Source organism: Ailuropoda melanoleuca, chromosome 16 (assembly GCF_002007445.2).
Source record: "Ailuropoda melanoleuca isolate Jingjing chromosome 16, ASM200744v2, whole genome shotgun sequence".
NCBI lineage: Eukaryota > Metazoa > Chordata > Mammalia > Carnivora > Ursidae > Ailuropoda > Ailuropoda melanoleuca.
In genome coordinates, this window is record NC_048233.1 from 2,496,682 (window position 1) to 2,516,358 (window position 19,677).

At 35.1% G+C, this 19,677-nt stretch overlaps 1 protein-coding gene across 12 annotated transcripts in view; it reads right to left on the minus strand.

Moving 5' to 3' along the window:
* ERC1 (ELKS/RAB6-interacting/CAST family member 1) overlaps positions 1-19,677 on the minus strand; it is a 536,559-nt gene that overhangs the window by 279,464 nt on the left and 237,418 nt on the right. For 9 of the 12 annotated variants that reach the window (XM_019793501.2, XM_034645665.1, XM_002914100.4 and 6 more), the window contains one exon: positions 553-684. The exons of the other annotated variants lie outside the window; for them this stretch is intronic. In XM_019793501.2, coding sequence (XP_019649060.1) covers positions 553-684 — 132 coding nt within the window. The remainder of the gene's footprint in view (positions 1-552; positions 685-19,677) is intronic. 12 annotated transcript variants of the gene reach the window in all.

Sequence of the window (19,677 nt, forward strand, 5' to 3'; positions counted from 1 at the left end):
AAGAATATATAAAGCAAACACCACACGCAGCAGCAGAACTCTCTAAGAAGTCACTTCAGGGTTCAGGCCTGCTGCTCTGGTGCTCTCAAGTGCCACGATAACTATGTCCTTCATACTTGCCATGAACCTTGTTAATACCTTGTTATAACTTTAGCTGCTCTTTTGAACAAGGCAGGGTATAAAATAAATAAACTGTTATTTAAATTTAACATTTTAACTTAGAAATGTTTGTGTTTTCCCAATCAATTTAAAAGCAGGATTGTGACCAGTCTTTGAACAAACAGACAAGCTCCATTTCATCTCACTAGATACATGAGCATATACCACATCCATATATGTGAAATAAATCCCAAATTATTAATGCAGAGACTCTTAACATGAGTCATTCTTATGCAACCTTATTTCAATTCTTGTTTAAGCCTAAATACTTACACCTGATGAAGTGCTTCTGAAACCCTATAAACATATGTACAGTTTCCCTAAATTATACTGGTTGGGTTTTACCTTTTGTTTAACCAGCCGCATTGCCAGTAACTGTATAAAATTGCAGACCTGTTTTTCAGCACTGGTCCTGGCTGACTCCTCTTGTGCTAGCACCATTTCTCGCTCTGCAGTTATCTGTACACTTTCTCTTAGTGCTTCCTCCAGCTCTTCAATCCTGTCATCCTTCTTACGGAGACTGTCCTGGAAAATGATGGAAGACCAGGTGAAGTAGACTAATTAGTTAACCCGAGGAGAGACTATTTATCAAGAAAGGACTATTTGCTTATTAAGTATTCTTCTCTTCAGAAGTAAATCCAAGCCAGAAAGATATCTTCACAGAGGAAAGAACAAGGGAAGAAAAGAACTATAGTAGGAGGTTGAAGAAGTGTATAATTCAGAGCAAAAGGCCAAGTTAGTTAAGCAAGAGAAATTAGTGAAGGATTTGTTCTCTGTAACAGAGAGAATAAAACTGTGTTAAGCAGCATAGGCAGCAAGAGCTTAATTACTTAAAAACACAAAGCTGTTTTTGAATTACTTTCTAAACTGGGCTTTAAGCCAGCTTTGATGAAGCCTAAGTAAAAAGACTCTATACCAAAACATTTTCTCCCTGCAAAGTTCAGCCTTGATGAAAAAGTTAGGTAAATAGCATGATTTTTCAGATTATATTCTTCATATAGACAATTGTTGGCAAACTAATTTAGAAAAAAAATAAATGACAGCATGGTACAGGCACAAAAACAGACACATTAACCAATGGAACAGAATAGAGAACCCAGAAACGGACCCTCGGCTCTTTGGGCAACTAATCTTTGACAAAGCAGGAAAAAACATCCAGTGGAAAAAACACAGTCTCTTCAATAAACGGTGCTGGGAAAATTGGACAGCTACATGCAAAAGACTGATACTTGACCACTCTCTCACACCATACACAAAGATAAACTCCAAATGGATGAAAGACCTCGATGTGAGACAGGAATCCATCAAAATACTAGAGGAGAACATAGGCTCCAACCTCTATGACAACGGCCACAGCAACTTTTTTCAGGACACATCTCCAAAGGCAAGAGAAACAGAAGAAAAACTGAACTTGTGGGACTTCATCAAATAAAAAGCTTCTGCATAGCCAAGGAAACAGTCAAAAAAACTAAGAGGCAGCCCACGAATGGGAGAAGATATTTGCAAGTGACACTACAGATAAAAGACTAGTATCCAAGATCTACAAAGAACTTCTCAAACTCAATACATGGGAAACAAATAATCAAAATCAAAAAATGGGCAGAAGATATGAACAGACACTTTTCCAATGAAGACATACAAATGGCTAACAGACACATGAAAAAATGTTCAAAATCATTAGCCATCAGGGAAATTCAAATCAAAACCACCTTGAGATACCACCTTACGCCAGTTAGAATGGCAAAAATTGACAAGGGAGGAAACAACAAATGTTGGAGAGGATGTGGAGAAAGGTGATCCCTCTTACAGTGTTAGTGAGAATGCAAGTTGGTACAGCCACTTTGGAAAACAGTGTGGAGGTCCCTTAAAAAGTTAAAAATTGAGCTACCCTGTGATCCAGCAATTGCACTACTGGGTATTTACCCCAAAGATACAGACGTACTGAAGAGAAGGACCGTTTGCACCCCAATGTTCATAGCAGCATTGTCCACAATAGCTAAATTGTGGAAGGAGCCGAGATGCCCTTCAACAGATGACTGGATTAGAAGATGTGGTCCATATATACAATGGAATATTACTCAACCATCAGAAAGAACAATTATATAACATTTGCAGCAACATGGACGGGACTGGAGGAGATTATGTTAAGTGAAATAAGTCAAGCAGACAAAGACAATTATCATATGGTTTCACTCATTTATGAAACCTAAGAAATGGAAGATCGGTAGGAGAAGGAAGGGAAGAATGAAGGGGGGGTAAACAGAAGGGGGAATGAGCCATGAGAGACTGTGGACTCTGGGAAAAAAACTGAGGGCTTCAGAGCGGAGGTGTGGGGGGTGGGGGATTGGGATAGGCCGGTGATGGGTATTAAGGAGGGCNGGACGGGACTGGAGGAGATTATGTTAAGTGAAATAAGTCAAGCAGACAAAGACAATTATCATATGGTTTCACTCATTTATGAAACCTAAGAAATGGAAGATCGGTAGGAGAAGGAAGGGAAGAATGAAGGGGGGGTAAACAGAAGGGGGAATGAGCCATGAGAGACTGTGGACTCTGGGAAAAAAACTGAGGGCTTCAAAGGGGAGGGGGGTGGGGATTGGGATAGGCTGGTGGTGGGTATTAAGAAGGGCACATATTGCATGGTGCACTGGGTGTTATACACAAATAATGAATCATGGAACATTGCATCAAAAACTGGGGATGTACTGTATGGTGACTAATATACAAAATAAAAGTTATAAAATAAATAAATAAAGACCAAAAAAATAAAGAAAAGTTCTCAAAAAAAAAAGTGTCAGCAAATGGCGAAGGAATATGGTGGTTCTTTCGGAGATGGAAAACTTCAGAGGGAGAAGAATTTGGGAGAATAGGAACTACAAGGCCAAAAATTATACTAGTCCTTGTTATAAGTCTGAGATTCTCAGCTAACCCAAGAGACCACACTCAAAAACTGCGATTCCTATGTGGAGAAAGGGGATCCCTCTTACACTGTTGGTGGGAATGCAAGTTGGTACAGCCACTCTGGAAAACAGTGTGGAGGTCCCTTAAAAAGTTAAAAATTGAGCTACCCTGTGATCCAGCAATTGCACTACTGGGTATTTACCCCAAAGATACAGACGTAGTGAAGAGAAGGGCCATATGCACCCCAATGTTCATAGCCACATTGTCCACAATAGCTAAATCGTGGAAGGAGCCGAGATGCCCTTCAGCAGATGACTGGATTAAGAAGATGTGGTCCATACATACAATGGAATATTACTCAGCCATCAGAAAGAATACCCAACATTTGCAGCGACATGGACGGGACTGGAGGAGATTATGCTAAGTGAAATAAGTCAAGCAGAGAAAGACAATTATCATATGGTTTCACTCATTTATGGAACATAAGAAATAGCAGGGAGATCAGTAGAAGAAGGAAGGGAAGAATGAAGGGGGGTTAACAGAAGGAGGAATGAACCATGAGAGACTATGGACTCTGGAAACAAACTGAGGGCTTCAGAGGGGAGGGGTGGGGGATTGGGATAGGCTGGTGATGGGAATTAAGGAGGGCACGTAGCATGGAGCACTGGGTGTTATACGCAAACAATGAATCATGGAACACTACATCAAAAACTAAGGATGTACTGTATGGGGACTAACATAACATAAAAAATTATTATTAAAAAAAGAAAATAAATAAATGAAAAAGAAAATGGTTTCCTAATGATTTTAAGACATCAAAGTTTTCTCTTAATCTCATATGAGAAAACTAAAAATGGTAACTGGATATAAGTGATCGGGCTATGGATGAGTAATTTAGTTAGCCCACTAACCTTAATATTCTAAATAAGCTTAAAAATTAACTCCTGGGAAGGTGAATATGGATTTCTATCAGAAAGACAAAATCCTATAGAACTTCAAGAGCATGTAAGAAAGGAAAGATCTTAAAGTAAGAAGGATGAATGAAGCAGAGCTCAATCAGTATTAAGAACTAGATTCATCAGGTTCTTATGAAGCATTTCCTCTTTAAATTCTTCTAGAAACAAAAGATTGAAAAGAAAGTGCTTTTTATTAATACAATTAAATTAAAAACAAAAGAACAAGAATTGCTGAAACATTCGCCAACTTTCAGAATACTTGTATCAGTAAAAGATACCAAAAGATTTTATCATTTATCTATGCAACTCTCCTTTAATTAGACTACAGTTCACTTTTATAAGTGCAAGGCCGAGAAAGTCCTTTCTAACAACTTTGTCTTCAGAAATCTAGAACTGGAAATCTGTCAAAGGTAAGTCAGACTTTTTTCCCAGCACTGAAAGAATATCTTACTATTTAACATCTTTCATAATAAAAAGTTGACAAATCTTTTGTTCTCTCTCATTTTTCTCAACTAAAAAAGATTAAAAAAAAAGAATAATCACATTTTAGTAATGTATGTCATGTTCATTTTTTTTTAAGTGTTCATTCTTCTAGGAGAAAATGTTATAAAATACCCTGATTTAGCCCCATAAGTAAGGTTCTGTTTTATACAGGGAAGTTTAGCTGTATCAAAAATGTTCTTACTTGAAATCTTAATGCTTCCCGGTGGCCTGCCGTGAGCAGCAGAGTGCAGCTTCCAAAGCTGCTGAAGTTACTGCTGAAGGTTTCTAGAACAATGCCAAGCAGAGAGAGACAGGAAATGATGCCAAAAGAAGCAAAGGACAAGGTAGTTTCTTTCGATTCAAAGAATATGAAATGCAACAGAAAGATTATGTGGAAAGAGACAGATGCAACCGTCAGTGAGTTCAGTCCTCTCAAAATCTCCAATTAATAACTTTATCTGTAGTAACATGGGATTCTGAAATATAGATTGTGGTACGAAAAACGAAACACGAATGTTTCCCATTTTCAATTGCTTCTGAATAACTCAGTATTATGTTTTTGTTCAGTCTGTGATATTCTTTACTCTTACACTGTCTTTGGGAGATCTCCTGAGAGGCTTTTGTTATTCTAACCTAAACTGAGGCTGAAAAACTTATCCCAGATAACTTCCCAGAACCCATTTCAAACAAACAGGATTATCTGCTTTTCTGCATGGGCTGAAAAATAGTTTTGTGGCTTTATCAGTAAAACTTTTTTTAGAGAGAGGATACTTAGTAATTTGTCACAATGCAGATAATCAGTGCAGGTTTTCATACGGAAAGTTTCATTAAACCCAGTGCTAAAATCAGAGTTTACCAGATGAGCTCTGTGTACAAGGCCATTTATTTAAGAAAAGTTTTCTGGACTTAATGGTAGCCTGGCTCAAATTCCGTGTCTGTTATAAGGACAAAGAACAAAAGTCAAGAAATACCACAAAAAAAAGGGCAGAAAACTGTTAAATAATATTCATGAAATACTATAACTTAGATAACTTATAATACAATTTAAAATCAATATAAAATAATGTATGGAACCATATGCTCCAAGAAAGCTGTATTAAACCAGGGTGGTAACGAAAGAATGAAGACAGTGAATATTCTCATCACCTTCAACACCAAGACCAACAAAGTCCATAACTACTTAATCCATCTAGAGAGTAAAATATGGCTCCAGTCTTACTTTCGGAATCTTAGTAGATATCCACTAAGGTAAACCAAGGAAGTTTCCTTTGTACTGAATTACACACCTCAAATCTGTTTCATTTAATAAAATATTGAGCCAATGCCAAAAATGAATAGAATCTTTTAGTTCTACAACTACTGGAATCCTAAGCACACTGCTAGATCATAGTTATAATTATCCTTCTTTGTTCTTACACTTTCAGTAAAGATTAAATACATTTTCTATATTTAGACTATAATATGGATATTCTACCTTTTTTTTAAGCTTAGAATACTAGAGAAATGATTTTTAAGTTTTAGAAAGGCCAAAAATGATTGCCCACAAAGAACAAAAAAATGGAAGGCACTGGAACTTTTTATGTGAACACAGAGAATCAGAAGACAACTGAAGTAAGGCCTTCAAAACTCTGAAGGAAAGATGCTTTTTGATCTAGAATTCTATATCCAAATTATCAATCAAATGTAAGGGAAGAATGCAAAGTCTTTAAAATTTACCTCACATCACAGACTCTCTCAGAAAGCTACTAGGGATGTGCTCCATCAAACTTAAGAAGTCAACCTAGAAAGAGGAAGACATGGGACCCAGAAAAAAGGGGATCTACCACAAATGAGTAGTGATGGGAATCTCAAGGGTAACTGTAGGCCTAGAGATTAAAGAGAATTCAGAGGAGAGGATAGAAACTCAAGGAAAGATGTTTCCAAGAAAAAAAGTGGATGAATAGATTACGAGGTTAATAAATAAGGGATGACATATTCTATAATAGTACCAACATCGAGAGGAGAAAGGAATTTGGAAATAAATTGGTGATATGTATACAAATAAATAATAAAACAAATAAAAAAAACCCAAAACTATTATTACCACCAGGAAAAACTAAAAGTACACTAAAGGAAATGTAATCATAATATACCATGTGCCTGAGACATAATAATGTAAAACTTATATCAGAAAGACAGAAAGAGGGAAGTGTGTGTGGTGACTTGCTTAGAGAGGCTAATTTCTCATCATTCATAATAAGAAGTCAGTAGATAACTAATGTCCAAATAAGAAAAATAAGAAAACAACAGTATAAGAATGTCATTTGGAGAGGTGGAAGTAAAAAGCAGAAAAAACAAGCAAAAAAGGTGAAAGCATGCTTGTCTCAGAGGAGCAGAAATCCAGATTAGACAAGAATGAGGTAGAGGACTACCACTGCTTATTATAAGCCATGTAGTATTATGTCATTTTGTAAATGATATAGATAAGCAATGTTCAGAAAAAAAATTCAAAGTCAAATTTAAAAATGTTGAAAGAAAAGCACATACTACAAATAAATTAATAAGAATACATGAATTTCTGGAAATAAATATGTGGTGACTATTTCAGGTATGGATATTCTAAATATAGGGGTTAACTATTTACTGGAAAGAGAATAGACTGGGCAAATATATCTCAAGACAGTGCCAATGGTGAAAAAAAATATGAATTTCAAGTCACTCTCTTCCTCGGTTTTTTATTCAGAAGTTGAATTTTTTTCATGCAAATAATTTGCATAGCAGGTCAAAATTACGAGAAATTCTTTTCCAGTCTTTAGGTAACCATGGAATATTCTAAATAAGTACATTTTTTTAAAAAGACAAAATATTGCAATAAGTTCTGCTATTATTCTGAAAATACCTAAAGCTTAAATATCCAAATAGCATATGTGTAAGACACAGCACCAAGCCAAGAGCTTTGAAAATTGTCCCCATCCCCCTTTCTGTGCAAATAGTTTCTTTTTTTTTTTTTTAAGACTTATGAAAATAGTAGTGAGATTTTGGTGATAAGAGTTTGACACAAAATTCTAGTGACAAAACTGTCATTTACACTGCACTTAATGGTGTATTTTGGTTTGAAAAGAAAAATCTCTAATCTATTCAATGTCTAAACTTAGAGTAGAAAAAAATGACAGTTATCACCCACTTCTCTGAATATGTGTGCGCCAATAAAATGTCAGTAAAGAATAGAACTTCAGAAACTGCAAAACACAAGAGAGTCTGTATTCTTCTGCTCTTGGTAAACACAGGCTGGAAGCTAGGGGATGTGCTGAAACCCCTGGGAGGTGCTTCTTGGTGGCTCAACAGTGACAGTGATTATACCAGGTACATCCTAAGGCTCTGACTATATGTTACACACATTAAATTCTATGTTCTCTTTTAAAAAGTCCACATTCGCCATTCTTCAAGATAAATCATGAGGCAGTCCTGCCATTCTAAGACTGTAAGCTTAGAGAAAAGAAAAGTATACAGAACCTCTAATATCCCTAATCCCTTCTATTCCTAGGATATTCCACAGGTTTGAAGGGTCTGAGGTATTCAGAAAGTAGAGGGTGACTTACTGGAAATTAAATACAGGCAGATATTAAAGTTAAGGTATGACATGCCCCACTTTAGTTTGAGAAAATCATTCCTGTTGTTTATATGAATTATTGACTTGCTGTTTTAGCTTGCAATAAAATCTTAACTTCTTCAGCTAAATAAACTATTTGTGCTGTCCAATACACATGTGGCTACTGAGCACTTAAAATGTGGCTAGGCCAGACTGAGATGTGCTATAAATACACACTAAATTTTGAAGACAGTATCAAAAAAGTGAAACAATTAATAATCTTCACAATGATTATATGTTGAAATGATAATATTTTGGAAATACCAAATTAAATGAAGTACATTATTAAAATCACTGTCTCCTTTTGGTTTTTTAAATGAAGGTATTAGAAAATTCAAAATAATACACATGCCCACATTCCTATTTCTGCTGGACAACATAGCAATAACCAGAATGCATGTTATAAATTCATCTCTTGGGGCCACCTGGGTGGCTCAGTCAGTTAAGCATCTGCCTTTAGCTTGGGTCACAATCCTGGGGTCCTGGGATTGAACTCCGCATTGGACTCCCTGCTCAGCGGGGAGCCTGCTTCTCCCTCTCCCACTCCCCCTGCTCTCTTGCTCTGTCAAATAAATGAATAAAATCTTTAAAAGAAAATAAATACATCTCTTTTCTTAGCTCACAGCCTACTGACATACAAATATGAGTTACACAGGTGAGAATCCTTAAGGTAAACTGCCTAAAATTCTAACAATCTAAAGCACTGAAAATTACTTCAGTGATAACATTAATAAAACAAATTCAAATAGCAGTAACTTTCCGCCAACATAGAAAACCAAACTGGATTTCAAGGAAAAAAAATTCAACATATGGCATATCACTTTAATACCTAGGATATAAAGTGCCTGTATTAGCTGTTCACTGTTATATAACAAGTTGCCTCAAAACATAGCAGCTTAAAACAACAGTGAACATTTTTTATCTTGAAGTTTCTGTGGGTCCGGAACTCAAAAACAGCTTAGCCAAACAGTTCTGGTTCCAGCGTCTCTCATGGGGTTACAGTTAAGATGTCAGTCAGGATTCAGTCCTCTGCTTCCACTTACATGGTTGGCAAGCTGGTGATAGCTATTGGCAAGGGGCCTCTGTTCCTCTCCACAGGGCTACTTGAGCGTCAGTATGATATGGCACCTGGCTTTCCTCATAGCAAGTGATTGAAGAGAATAAGGCAGACACATCAATATCTTTTATGATCTAGTTTCAGAAGTCACATACTACCACTTCTGACATTTTCTATTGTTCATACAGACTAATCCTGATACAATGTGGGAGAGGACTACACAAGGGCTCAAACGCCGGGAGGTAAGGATGATCTGGGGCCATCTTGGAAGATGATTATCATTAGGATGCTCGAATATACGTCCAGCAAAAGAAAACTAAATTATCAATGAAGCAATGAGGCATGAAAACAGTGATTATCAAAACTGCTTCTGAGAGAAAAACACCTATTAGGGTAACAGGTCTTTACCAGAAAGACAGAGCTTTTTTTATGAGGTTATATTAAAATGGAACTGAATGACACTAGAGTGCCTAAAATGTAAAAGGCAGAGATTAAAGATACTTCACAAAATTAAGATATCCATTGGATATGAGATCAGCAAAATACGCATTTTGTCAAAAATTATTCAGGATAAAACCTGCAACTGGATTGAGCTCTAACGAAATATTTTCTTATGATTATGGTAAAAATGAAGAGTAATCCAACTTAATTTGTTAGTAGTTCAGTACTAAGAATACTCAGTGATATGCCAATCAATCAAAGGCCAACTGAATAAAAATATCGGGTGCATGTTTAAAGAGCTATATATAATAGCTTACATTAGTAAGTTCAGTCCTTAAATTTTAGTGAAGTTCCTTTCTTTGGGGAATAATCCCATTTTTAGGAAATTATGAGAATGAAGTATTCCTGGTCTTCTTGGTCCCTGCTGACTAAAGACCCTCCTTAAATCCTGTTCCCTTACGAATTTTCATTATAATTGATTTTACCCTTAAGAGGCACAAAAAAATCACAAAATTTAGCAAAAACCAACAGTCTAATTTAGAATTACAGGGGAATTATTTGTACTGTTTGAAGTTACCCAGTTTCCTAGCCCTCATTATTTAGAAAAATATCAAATTAGCAGCATGAGGAAGGAAATTATATAGAGAAAGAAACTTCAATTTCATTCACCTGCTCTAACTTGGAATTTCACTCTATTTAACCAATTTAGACATGTACTGTATGCCACAGACAACTCACTTAAAAGCTATCAGGAGACAGGAAAGGAACATGCTTTACCATTTTAAGGAGTTTGTATTACTTAAAATGAAAGCAGTATCTTTAGAATTTTACTTCAACTGCTATAAATTATGTTTGCACTCATCAAAACTAACACAGACCAGTTTTCCTACCACTAGATTAGGTGCTGAAACCTACTTACTATGCCTACTACACTTATCAAATAAGGTCAAATAAGACCACTTCATTTACAGAGTATAGGGTCCAAAGCAGGGGGTTTGTGTGACTAGTTTTGGGGGGATGATAGAGGGAGAGAGGAAGTGGGAAGCTACCAAAAAATTCTTCATATCCTTAAATAAGAAGACTCCTATAGTTGAATGAGATTAGGGCAAAAGCTGTGACAGCTGTAATTTCAGGCACATTAACAAGAAGACTGGATTCTAGGAAATCCCATATGACTACTAACTCTCCTAATACACTCATCTGAACTTTGCTTCTTGACATCAGCTCTGTCAACAACTACATACCACTGCAGCTATAAGACTCTAGTCTCCACTGCCTTTCCTTCAAATGAAACATTCAATTAGAACACAAAGGCAAAACAAACAAAAAACCCAACAATTAAAAAATAATTTTTGTTCTCTTCAAACATCACCCTGAAAATTAAAAGGAAAAAAGGTTCAATACTACAGTAACATAAAAAGAAATCACTTGATAATGACAGATCTTATTAAGCTTTCCCTTTGTCAGCAGCAGAGGGAAAGTCACTGCAGATCTCACATAGATTATCCAAGGTAACCCAGCCTCCCCTGTTCACCCGTCCCTTTCCCAACTTGGACTCTGCCTTGATTACTGAGGTCATTTCTTTGGGTTAATATTGAGAGCTGCTTCCTTTGGAGTAAACACCACTTACCAAAAAGGCTTTAACATGTTCTGAAAGATATTAATGTTAACTGCTATCCATTATCCTTAACGTAAAGAGACAGTAATTCTTTATTACCCTCCACCCCACATTCTTCCTCCCTTTTCCCCATCCCCCAAGCATACACACACAGCAGAAGATTTCATTAAAGTCATTCAATATGTCAGAATTCAATTACCAACTACTCATATGCTTACGGGGGGGGGGGAATTGAAGCCAGATGCATTGATGAAGTCAATTTTAAGAAAAGAAAACTAGCCTAACACAAACACAGAATTTGGTTATACACCAACTACTTTTTAAGGAAATGGTTTGGGTTAAAATTTAAAGATATTTTCTTTCCCCTTCTGTCCAAAGTCCCTCAAACATCTTCCCTGTTTAGAGAACTCTGTTACAACCTTAATTGTTAAAAATCAAAGTCGAACAAGAGCAGATGGATTTCATTAAAAGAAATGGAAATATATACAAACAAAATGCTTTTACATAAAGAATTTTTACAGAGCGTATAGTACAAATACTCCATGTAGATGAGCCAGGTTCTTATCTTAAAAATTCTGGGAGCTGGGTATCAGAAACTTGAGCAAAGGGGCGCCTGGGTGGCACAGTAGTTAAGCGTCTGCCTTCAGCTCAGGGCGTGATCCCGGCGTTATGGGATCGAGCCCCACATCAGGCTCCTACGCCATGAGCCTGCTTCTTCCTCTCCCACTCCCCCTGCTTGTGTTCCCTCTCTCGCTGGCTGTCTCTATCTCTGTCAAATGGATAAATAAAATCTTTAAAAAAAAAAAAAAAGAAACGAGCAAGGACATAGGCTTTGCCTAATCTTACTACATGTCTCCTCTGATCAATAATGCTTATAAAAAGAACAAGCATAAATTTTCAAAGTCTTTACCAAAGTCTTTACCAAAATTAGTTAAAATAATAAACAACTGATGCGGTCTGTAAGAGGATGACTTTTGTTTTCGAGGTCTTGGCAAAGAGGATACATAATGCCAGCTTCTGCTCTCTTAAAAATAAAAAGAATCTTCTCAGAGACTTCACTTTCCAAATATAAAGGAGGAGTTTCCACAACAACACAAAAGAAAGAGTTAAACCATTCATTTCACTGAGGTGAGGACACAGTAGTTCTAAGAATTTTAGTGCCAGATTTAACTTTAATCACTCATTATTTTATACAGAGCATTCTTCTAATAAGTTAAAAGGATGTGGCTAAAAGTTTCCATAGAATAGGGCTAACCTAACAGTAGGAAGCAGCTTAGTAGGCTACCTACACATGAATATTATCAATAAACATTTTTCATTACATTTCACTGGCTATCAAATAGAACTGAACTTTGGCCAGAGAGAAGAGTATCTACAGAGCCCATTTCAACACTGCAGAGTTCCTTAAAATGATTTTATGACTTGTTTCGCTTTTTTCTAAATGGTAAAAAGCAGCACAGTTTGGGCTAAAAGTTTTAAAAAATCACACACATGCCAACAATTTGAATAGGTGCTTCACTTGCAGGAATACCAAATTTTCAAGTTAATTCCAGCAACTATGCAAAAGGTTGTTAAAATGGATGCTAATTTGTATGTATACTTCTCCAGTGTAATCCCTAACTCTATTTAACATTTGCCTAGAACACCATAAAAACCCACCTATGCCCATATTCTAGACAGAAAAAAGACCTGTCTTACCAAGAAAAAAAATTATTTAAAAAGGAAGAAATGATATAGGATTAAATCTTCAAATAGGTTGAGAATATCTGTTAAGAAACCAAAATTGAGTTTTACAAGAACATCGTTAATATATCAGAGGTATCTAATCGGGTGACACATCACATACTATTTCTAGAAAGATATCAGACACTCTTAATTTTTTTAAAGGTTTTCTTAAATAATTATCCCCATGGCCAATGTGAAAACCAAAGATAAGTAGTCTTTGTTTCATAAAGGAAAAAAAAAAAACTCTTACCAAAATGGAAGAATTTTTGTTTCTGATAAAGCAAATCCAATCAAATTTTAAAGAAAAACACAAACATTTCACTGATAATTCATCTAAAAAGAGAATATGCCTAAATATATGTAAAGTTTCCCTATCTCTACTTCTATTGTTTTCACTTTCTTTGAACTTTATTCTTAATATTCATTGGTCTCAAGAGAGCTGACTCACAAGAGCTGCAGTGTTCTTTCAGCAACCCCATTAATCTCTGTGACAGTACCCTCTCTCAAGGTTAAATTCAAATACTTCTCTTTGTTATAAATAAAAACAAAGCACTAAACCACTATTGATATGGGCTTTTCCCCCTTTCAGTCTACTTCGTCTTATTAGAATATGACTAAAACTTGTAGTTGTGTCAAAAGACAAAGTGAGTGTTACTGCTTAAAGAATAAAAATATTTAAGGTAAATATCCTCAACTAACCGAAAACCTGACATTTCCTTTGTTAAAATATGTGAAGCCCTTAAAGGGTAATCTATGAAATTTTAGAGAATATTAGGATGCTAAATGTTGTAGCATCACACAAAGACTTTTTTTTTAGTTTGTAACTAAACCTTTAAATTTATTTTATTATTTATAACAATGATTACAGCTGCACTTAATGAATGGCTACCTACCTAAAACAGTATTTCAATATCTCTGAAAAGAAATGTTTAAAACAGCCCCAAACCTAAGGCAGATATAAACTAGCTGAGAAGGGAAAGTGATTAAATCACACAAGAACAATTACAAAATATTAAAAAGTAGAAAACAATAAAGTATAATTAAACATACAGGCTGAGGAACAAAGAATAAGACAATAACAAAACAAGGTGTAGAGATCATCAACAAAGGTTTAACTTCAAGCCAGAATCTTTAGGTGGTAAAACTGGAAATCCAAAGAAAAAGGATTCTGTGTAAGAAAAAGAGCATAGATTACAAAATCAATAAACTATATTTAAGAAACACCAACACTATCAGCTTCTCTAAAATACAGTAGCTACGTTAGTATCTCACTTAAAAATGAGGTTAGAAATACTTGAAGGTTTGGTTGATGGGAGACTCCGAAGGCCAGGCTTAAGATGCTTGTGAATAAGGAAGATTCTGGACATCTATTGATGCCACTGAAATCAATAAACCCTTTTAGAGAGAACCGACTATGTACAGTGTACCAAATCCTGGTTCTCAAACTCAAATATATGGGGGAAACAACACACAAATTATTAGTATATAATACAAAGTAAGGGAAAATAAGCTCTGAAATCAAAGCAGAAACAAAGTCTAATGGAATTACAAGAGGGCCTGATTAATTCCAACTGTGAGGCTGCACAGAAGGGAGGGAGCATTTGATCTGAACCTTAGAAGATGGACAGGCTTTCAACAGATAGCTTTTCTAATCGAATCATCACCATCAGTCAAATCAGCTAAGATTATGCTCTCATGTAATGTTTATTTAGGAGGCCCTTGTTGTTGGGATTTGCCTAGTTTGTTTTTTATACAGCAATTACTTATGAACTGCACTCCTTTTGACATATCCAGCACATCAGAGCACTCAGCACAGTGACAGTTCCATAACAGGCACCCCAAGAGATGTTTACTGAGGACTACAGATTACCCTGAAATCTTATTTAGCCAATTAAAGAAAATATGGCTTACAAAAACTATTAATGAAACAACTCAGAACTAAATTTAGTACAGAGCTAAGTTCTCGAGTAAGGAAAACAAAGTGTGGCAAAATTAAATGCTGAATATCAAGAGAAGAGGCACTATAATTAAAAAACATGATAATAGGAAAGGCTCATTGCCAATATGGGCCGCATTGCTTTTATCATTCATGTCCTATTTCGTGAATATCAACTGGAATTGTAAAACAGTTTAGATGTATGCATGGATCATGCTAGAAACACTTTAAATAACCATTGTATAATCAAGTCTTAATATTAGTCACGTATATACCTAAGAAAGACATTACAAAGACCTTGTGAAGGACAGTGAATTTTGGCGAGCGTGTGACAGAAAAATTTTCCAAGGCAAGTGTCTGTATCAATATAGGACTATCTAACTATCTCCAAGGTCAACAGGCTATAGTGGAAGACATCTATCTAGCTTAACCCAGGGAGATCACTGCTCCTGACCATTCTGAATACACTGGATCACACCACTCTACTATGTTGTCCTCCTCAGCCTCTCAGCACCATTAACATGAAATACTTACTCCCTCTCTGGAGACAATCTTCTCTCTTTCCTTCTGTAATGCCATACTCTCCTTTATCTCTCCCACCTCAACCGATCTTTTCATTTGTTTCCTTTCAAATACCACCTTCTCCTACCCAACCACATCTCTACCTACTGAGGACCTTAAGGACTCAACTCTAACTCCATGTTCTTCTGTTAATATTTTACTTTGAGATGGTATCACTGATTCTTATGGAATTCAGTATGATTTTTAAGCTCAAGTCCCCCAAATTAATTTGCCATAATTTCTATTTATTACTTGCTTAGTTTTATCATTATGGTATATTGTCTTCCCCTTCTCCAGAAGGGCAGGAAATATGGCTTTTCACTACTGTAACCAACTCTAGCAACAGATCTTTACACTTAGAAAGCATTTGATAAATTTATATTGAATAAATGAAAGACATCAAGGAAAATGAGTAAAAATTAAGCTTAGTATCTTAGAAGGATACAGACTAGTCAAGGTACATCAACTCTAACAAAAGAGCCATATCATTGTATCATGGCTTTACGATTTGGGTCGAATTTTCAGAACAATCAACTTGTTCAACTAAATTCTACATTAAATTAAGCCTTAAGGATATCAAACAATATGTTAAATACAGTAATACCTGCATTGCAAACTTAGAAATGGTATTTGAAAAAAAAGCCTAAAATATCTATCTTGTATCATTATGAGTGGAGGTAAGAGGTTTTTGAAATTCATAGCTCACTTATTTCAAGAGTATTGGAAAGTGAAATAGGTAATTAAAAGTGCTGAGAAAAGAGAGTCAATGACAATTTTAAATAAATTTTTATTCTGAACTAATTATAAACACACAGAGAAGTTGCAAAATTGGTACATTTCCCACATACCCTTCCACCAAATCTCCTCTCATGTTAAGATCCTACATAACCACAGTAACAATGATCAAAATTATGAAACTGACATTGGTACGATACTTTTTACCAAAGACCTTATTCTTATTTCAACAGTTTTTCCCTAATGTCCAGTATCTGTTTCAGGATTTAATCCAGGATCTCACATTTCATTTAGTTAACATTTCTTCTAAGCTCCCACCAATCCACCTATAACAGTCTTCAGTCTTTGTCTTTCATGATCTTGATACTTTTAAAGTATACTGCACAATTATTTTATAAAGTGTCCCAGAATTTGGATTTGTCTGGTATTTTCTCATGACTGGAATAAGATTTTACATTTTGGAGAAAGAGCAACAAAGAAATGATATTGTCTCCTTCTCAATCTACTTGACTACGTAATGTTAATCTTGATCATTTTGTTAAGGTAGTGTCTGCTAGGACTGCTCACTGAACAGTTACAGTCTTCTCTTTATAATTAATAAACATCTCCAGGAATATATTGAGACTATGCCAATCTTATTCTTTAAATATTCACTAACTAATTTTCACAACCATCGATGGATCTTGTCTGCAACAATTATTATACGGAGGTGTTTGCTTCATGGTGATTATTTAAAATCTATTTCCTTTTACACTTAGTAATTAGAAATCTTCTTTAGGAAAGAGCTGTCCTTACTCCCGCACTTACTTATGCATTTGATTATTTATATCAGTATGGACTCATGAATATTTATTTCATTCCACAGACTAAAATATTATCATTAATTATTTTTTTACTCAAATTGTTTTAGCAGGAGATATTGGGTACTCCTCTAAGTTGGCTCCTATGTTCTTTCCACAATTTCCACTATTTTCTGGAACCACAAAGTTATCCAGGCTCACTGTTTATTTTCCCTACCCCAGCCCTGGAATCAACCACTTCTCCAAGATGTCTTGGTCCATTTCAGTGGATAAAGGTGTATAGCAACCAAAATCTAGGTGTTAGGTACGCTTATTGCTTCTAAGCCCTTTTAATGGACAGTTACGAAATACAAGCATGTATAATAACCCCATACATATACACATACCAGTATTTCTATCTGCATATAAATTAAATACAACTATCTGCATATAAATTAAATACCATGACTTCATACTAATATCTCTGATTCCAGTTCAACACCAAAGGGCTCATTTAAGCCTTCCCACTTTACTTTATATATTCTTTCTTGAACAATGAAAACCTCAGCTCTCATTATCAATATTTATTTGATTCTAGTATACATATCAAGTGCTTTCAGAATGGCTAGCCTAACCTTTGTAAGAAACACATTTATTACTAGATTACAACATTTATATACAGTTCTTTTTGTCTTTAGCTTAACAGCATTCAGTCAAGAAAATGTTTTCCAAAGCAACATAGGTTTAGTTCCCTTCTTCCTCGCCCTTTTGAGGGTGTTTTTATTGTTTGTTTATAAAACAGGTTCACTTGTTAGTGTTTGTATTCTCTTTTGGTTTCCCCCAACACATTTTAATTGGTTTTGCTTACTTAGGTTTTAGAGTATGTGATATATTACTATGGTTTGGCGAGTCAGAGCTATTCTCTAAAGTGATATGCTAAGAGAAGGTTCTCCTCAAGCCTACCACCCCAATCCTATTTCCCCCTTCTTTCCACTCTTCTCCTCACCACTCCCATAGATAACTGTTCTCTTTACTTTCTAGTTTACCCTTCCCGTCTTCTTTTGTAAAAAAGATCAGATATATATGTATCTTCTTATACCAAGATTAGCACACTACAGATAGTTTTTGTGCTTTTCTTCCCCCCACTTAATGGAATGTCCAGGAAATCACTCGGTATCAGTCCATTAGAGATCTTCCTCTCTTTTTTAAAGCTCTCAAGTCTCCAATGTGTGGATGTACCATAGAAGATTCAAGCACTCTCCTATCTATGGGCAATTAGGTTGTCCAATAGTTCACACTTACCAACAACATTGCAAATAACTTTTTATGTAAGTATGTTTATATTGCTGGAGATGTATCTTCAGATACAACGAGATGATGGATACCCAGGTCAATAAGTTAATTGCATGTGTATATAATTATAACCCACATTAAAAAATCTTGAGACTTTACTAATTTTTAAGAGTATAAAAGGGCTTCTAAAACCAAAAAATTTGAGACTAGTTAATATATATCAGTTATAACTGTCCAAAACAAAGGTACAAACAGAATACAATTGTATGGCAATGTCATATCTTAAGAAAGGACACTCATAACTAAGGCCACGATAAACAATAACCATGTTTACAGTCTGCAGGATTCCTAGGTTCCCTCCATTTTCAGGTATCATTTTCATTTAATATGTAAGGAATTTGTTTAATCTTTTTAGAACATTCTTAATGTGTTGAGCCAAGAACAATGAGTAAAGTAATAACTTATGTCCAAACTCATGTTCTGCCAAAAAAGGAATACTTTCAGTTCCAAATGAATATTCAAATAAAAAATTGGGAAGAAATGAAGTTATTTTTTCAAAACACTTTCAAGATAAAACATGGAATTTTGATCTAAAAAAAAAAAAGTACAGCAAGGACAACAAATGTGCAAATGTTACACACAACGATCATGAACAAACCTCACACATGATGTTGAACAAAAGAAGTCACAAAAGAATAAATATGATGACTTCATTTTATAAAATAAAAATACACAAAACTAAGCTATAATTTTAATATATACACAGGTTGCAAAGAATAATAAAAGTCAAAATAATAATTTCCTCTGGAGGAAGGGAGGAAATAATGATCAGGAAGGAATACACATGTGATTTCTCGGATGCCAGTAATCTTCTCATTTGAGATGTACGTATTATTTACATTGTGTGTATACATATGTGTTTTATTACGTATTTTTAAAAATATATTTATCTTTCAGAATAAAGAAAGGCAAATTTAAAAAGCAGTACAACTGCTTTGTGGCAAATTGTAACTTCTGCTAGGAAGAGTGAAGGCACCAATAAACTACCATAGCTGGCAGTCAGTCACTGAATAACAAAACGTGAGAATGTTTTAAAGCAGGTTTGAATCGTCACAAACCATACCATGTGCTTATTAACACGATCAACAGAGTAATCTTTGGAAGGCAGGTGGCATCTAATAAAGATTAAATATTCATTTTTCATCAAAGTTGAAAACATTATTTTTTAACATGATAAAGAATATATTATAATCCTAGAATTATTATGCCTATAATGGAAATACTAAAATAATTCCTTCCATTTGCATTTCCTATTTCATAAAAACATCAATAGATGGGCTCAAATATATATGCAGAAATTTAAAACACAAAAAGATTCAGGTATTAAGAGCTATTGTTAATACAA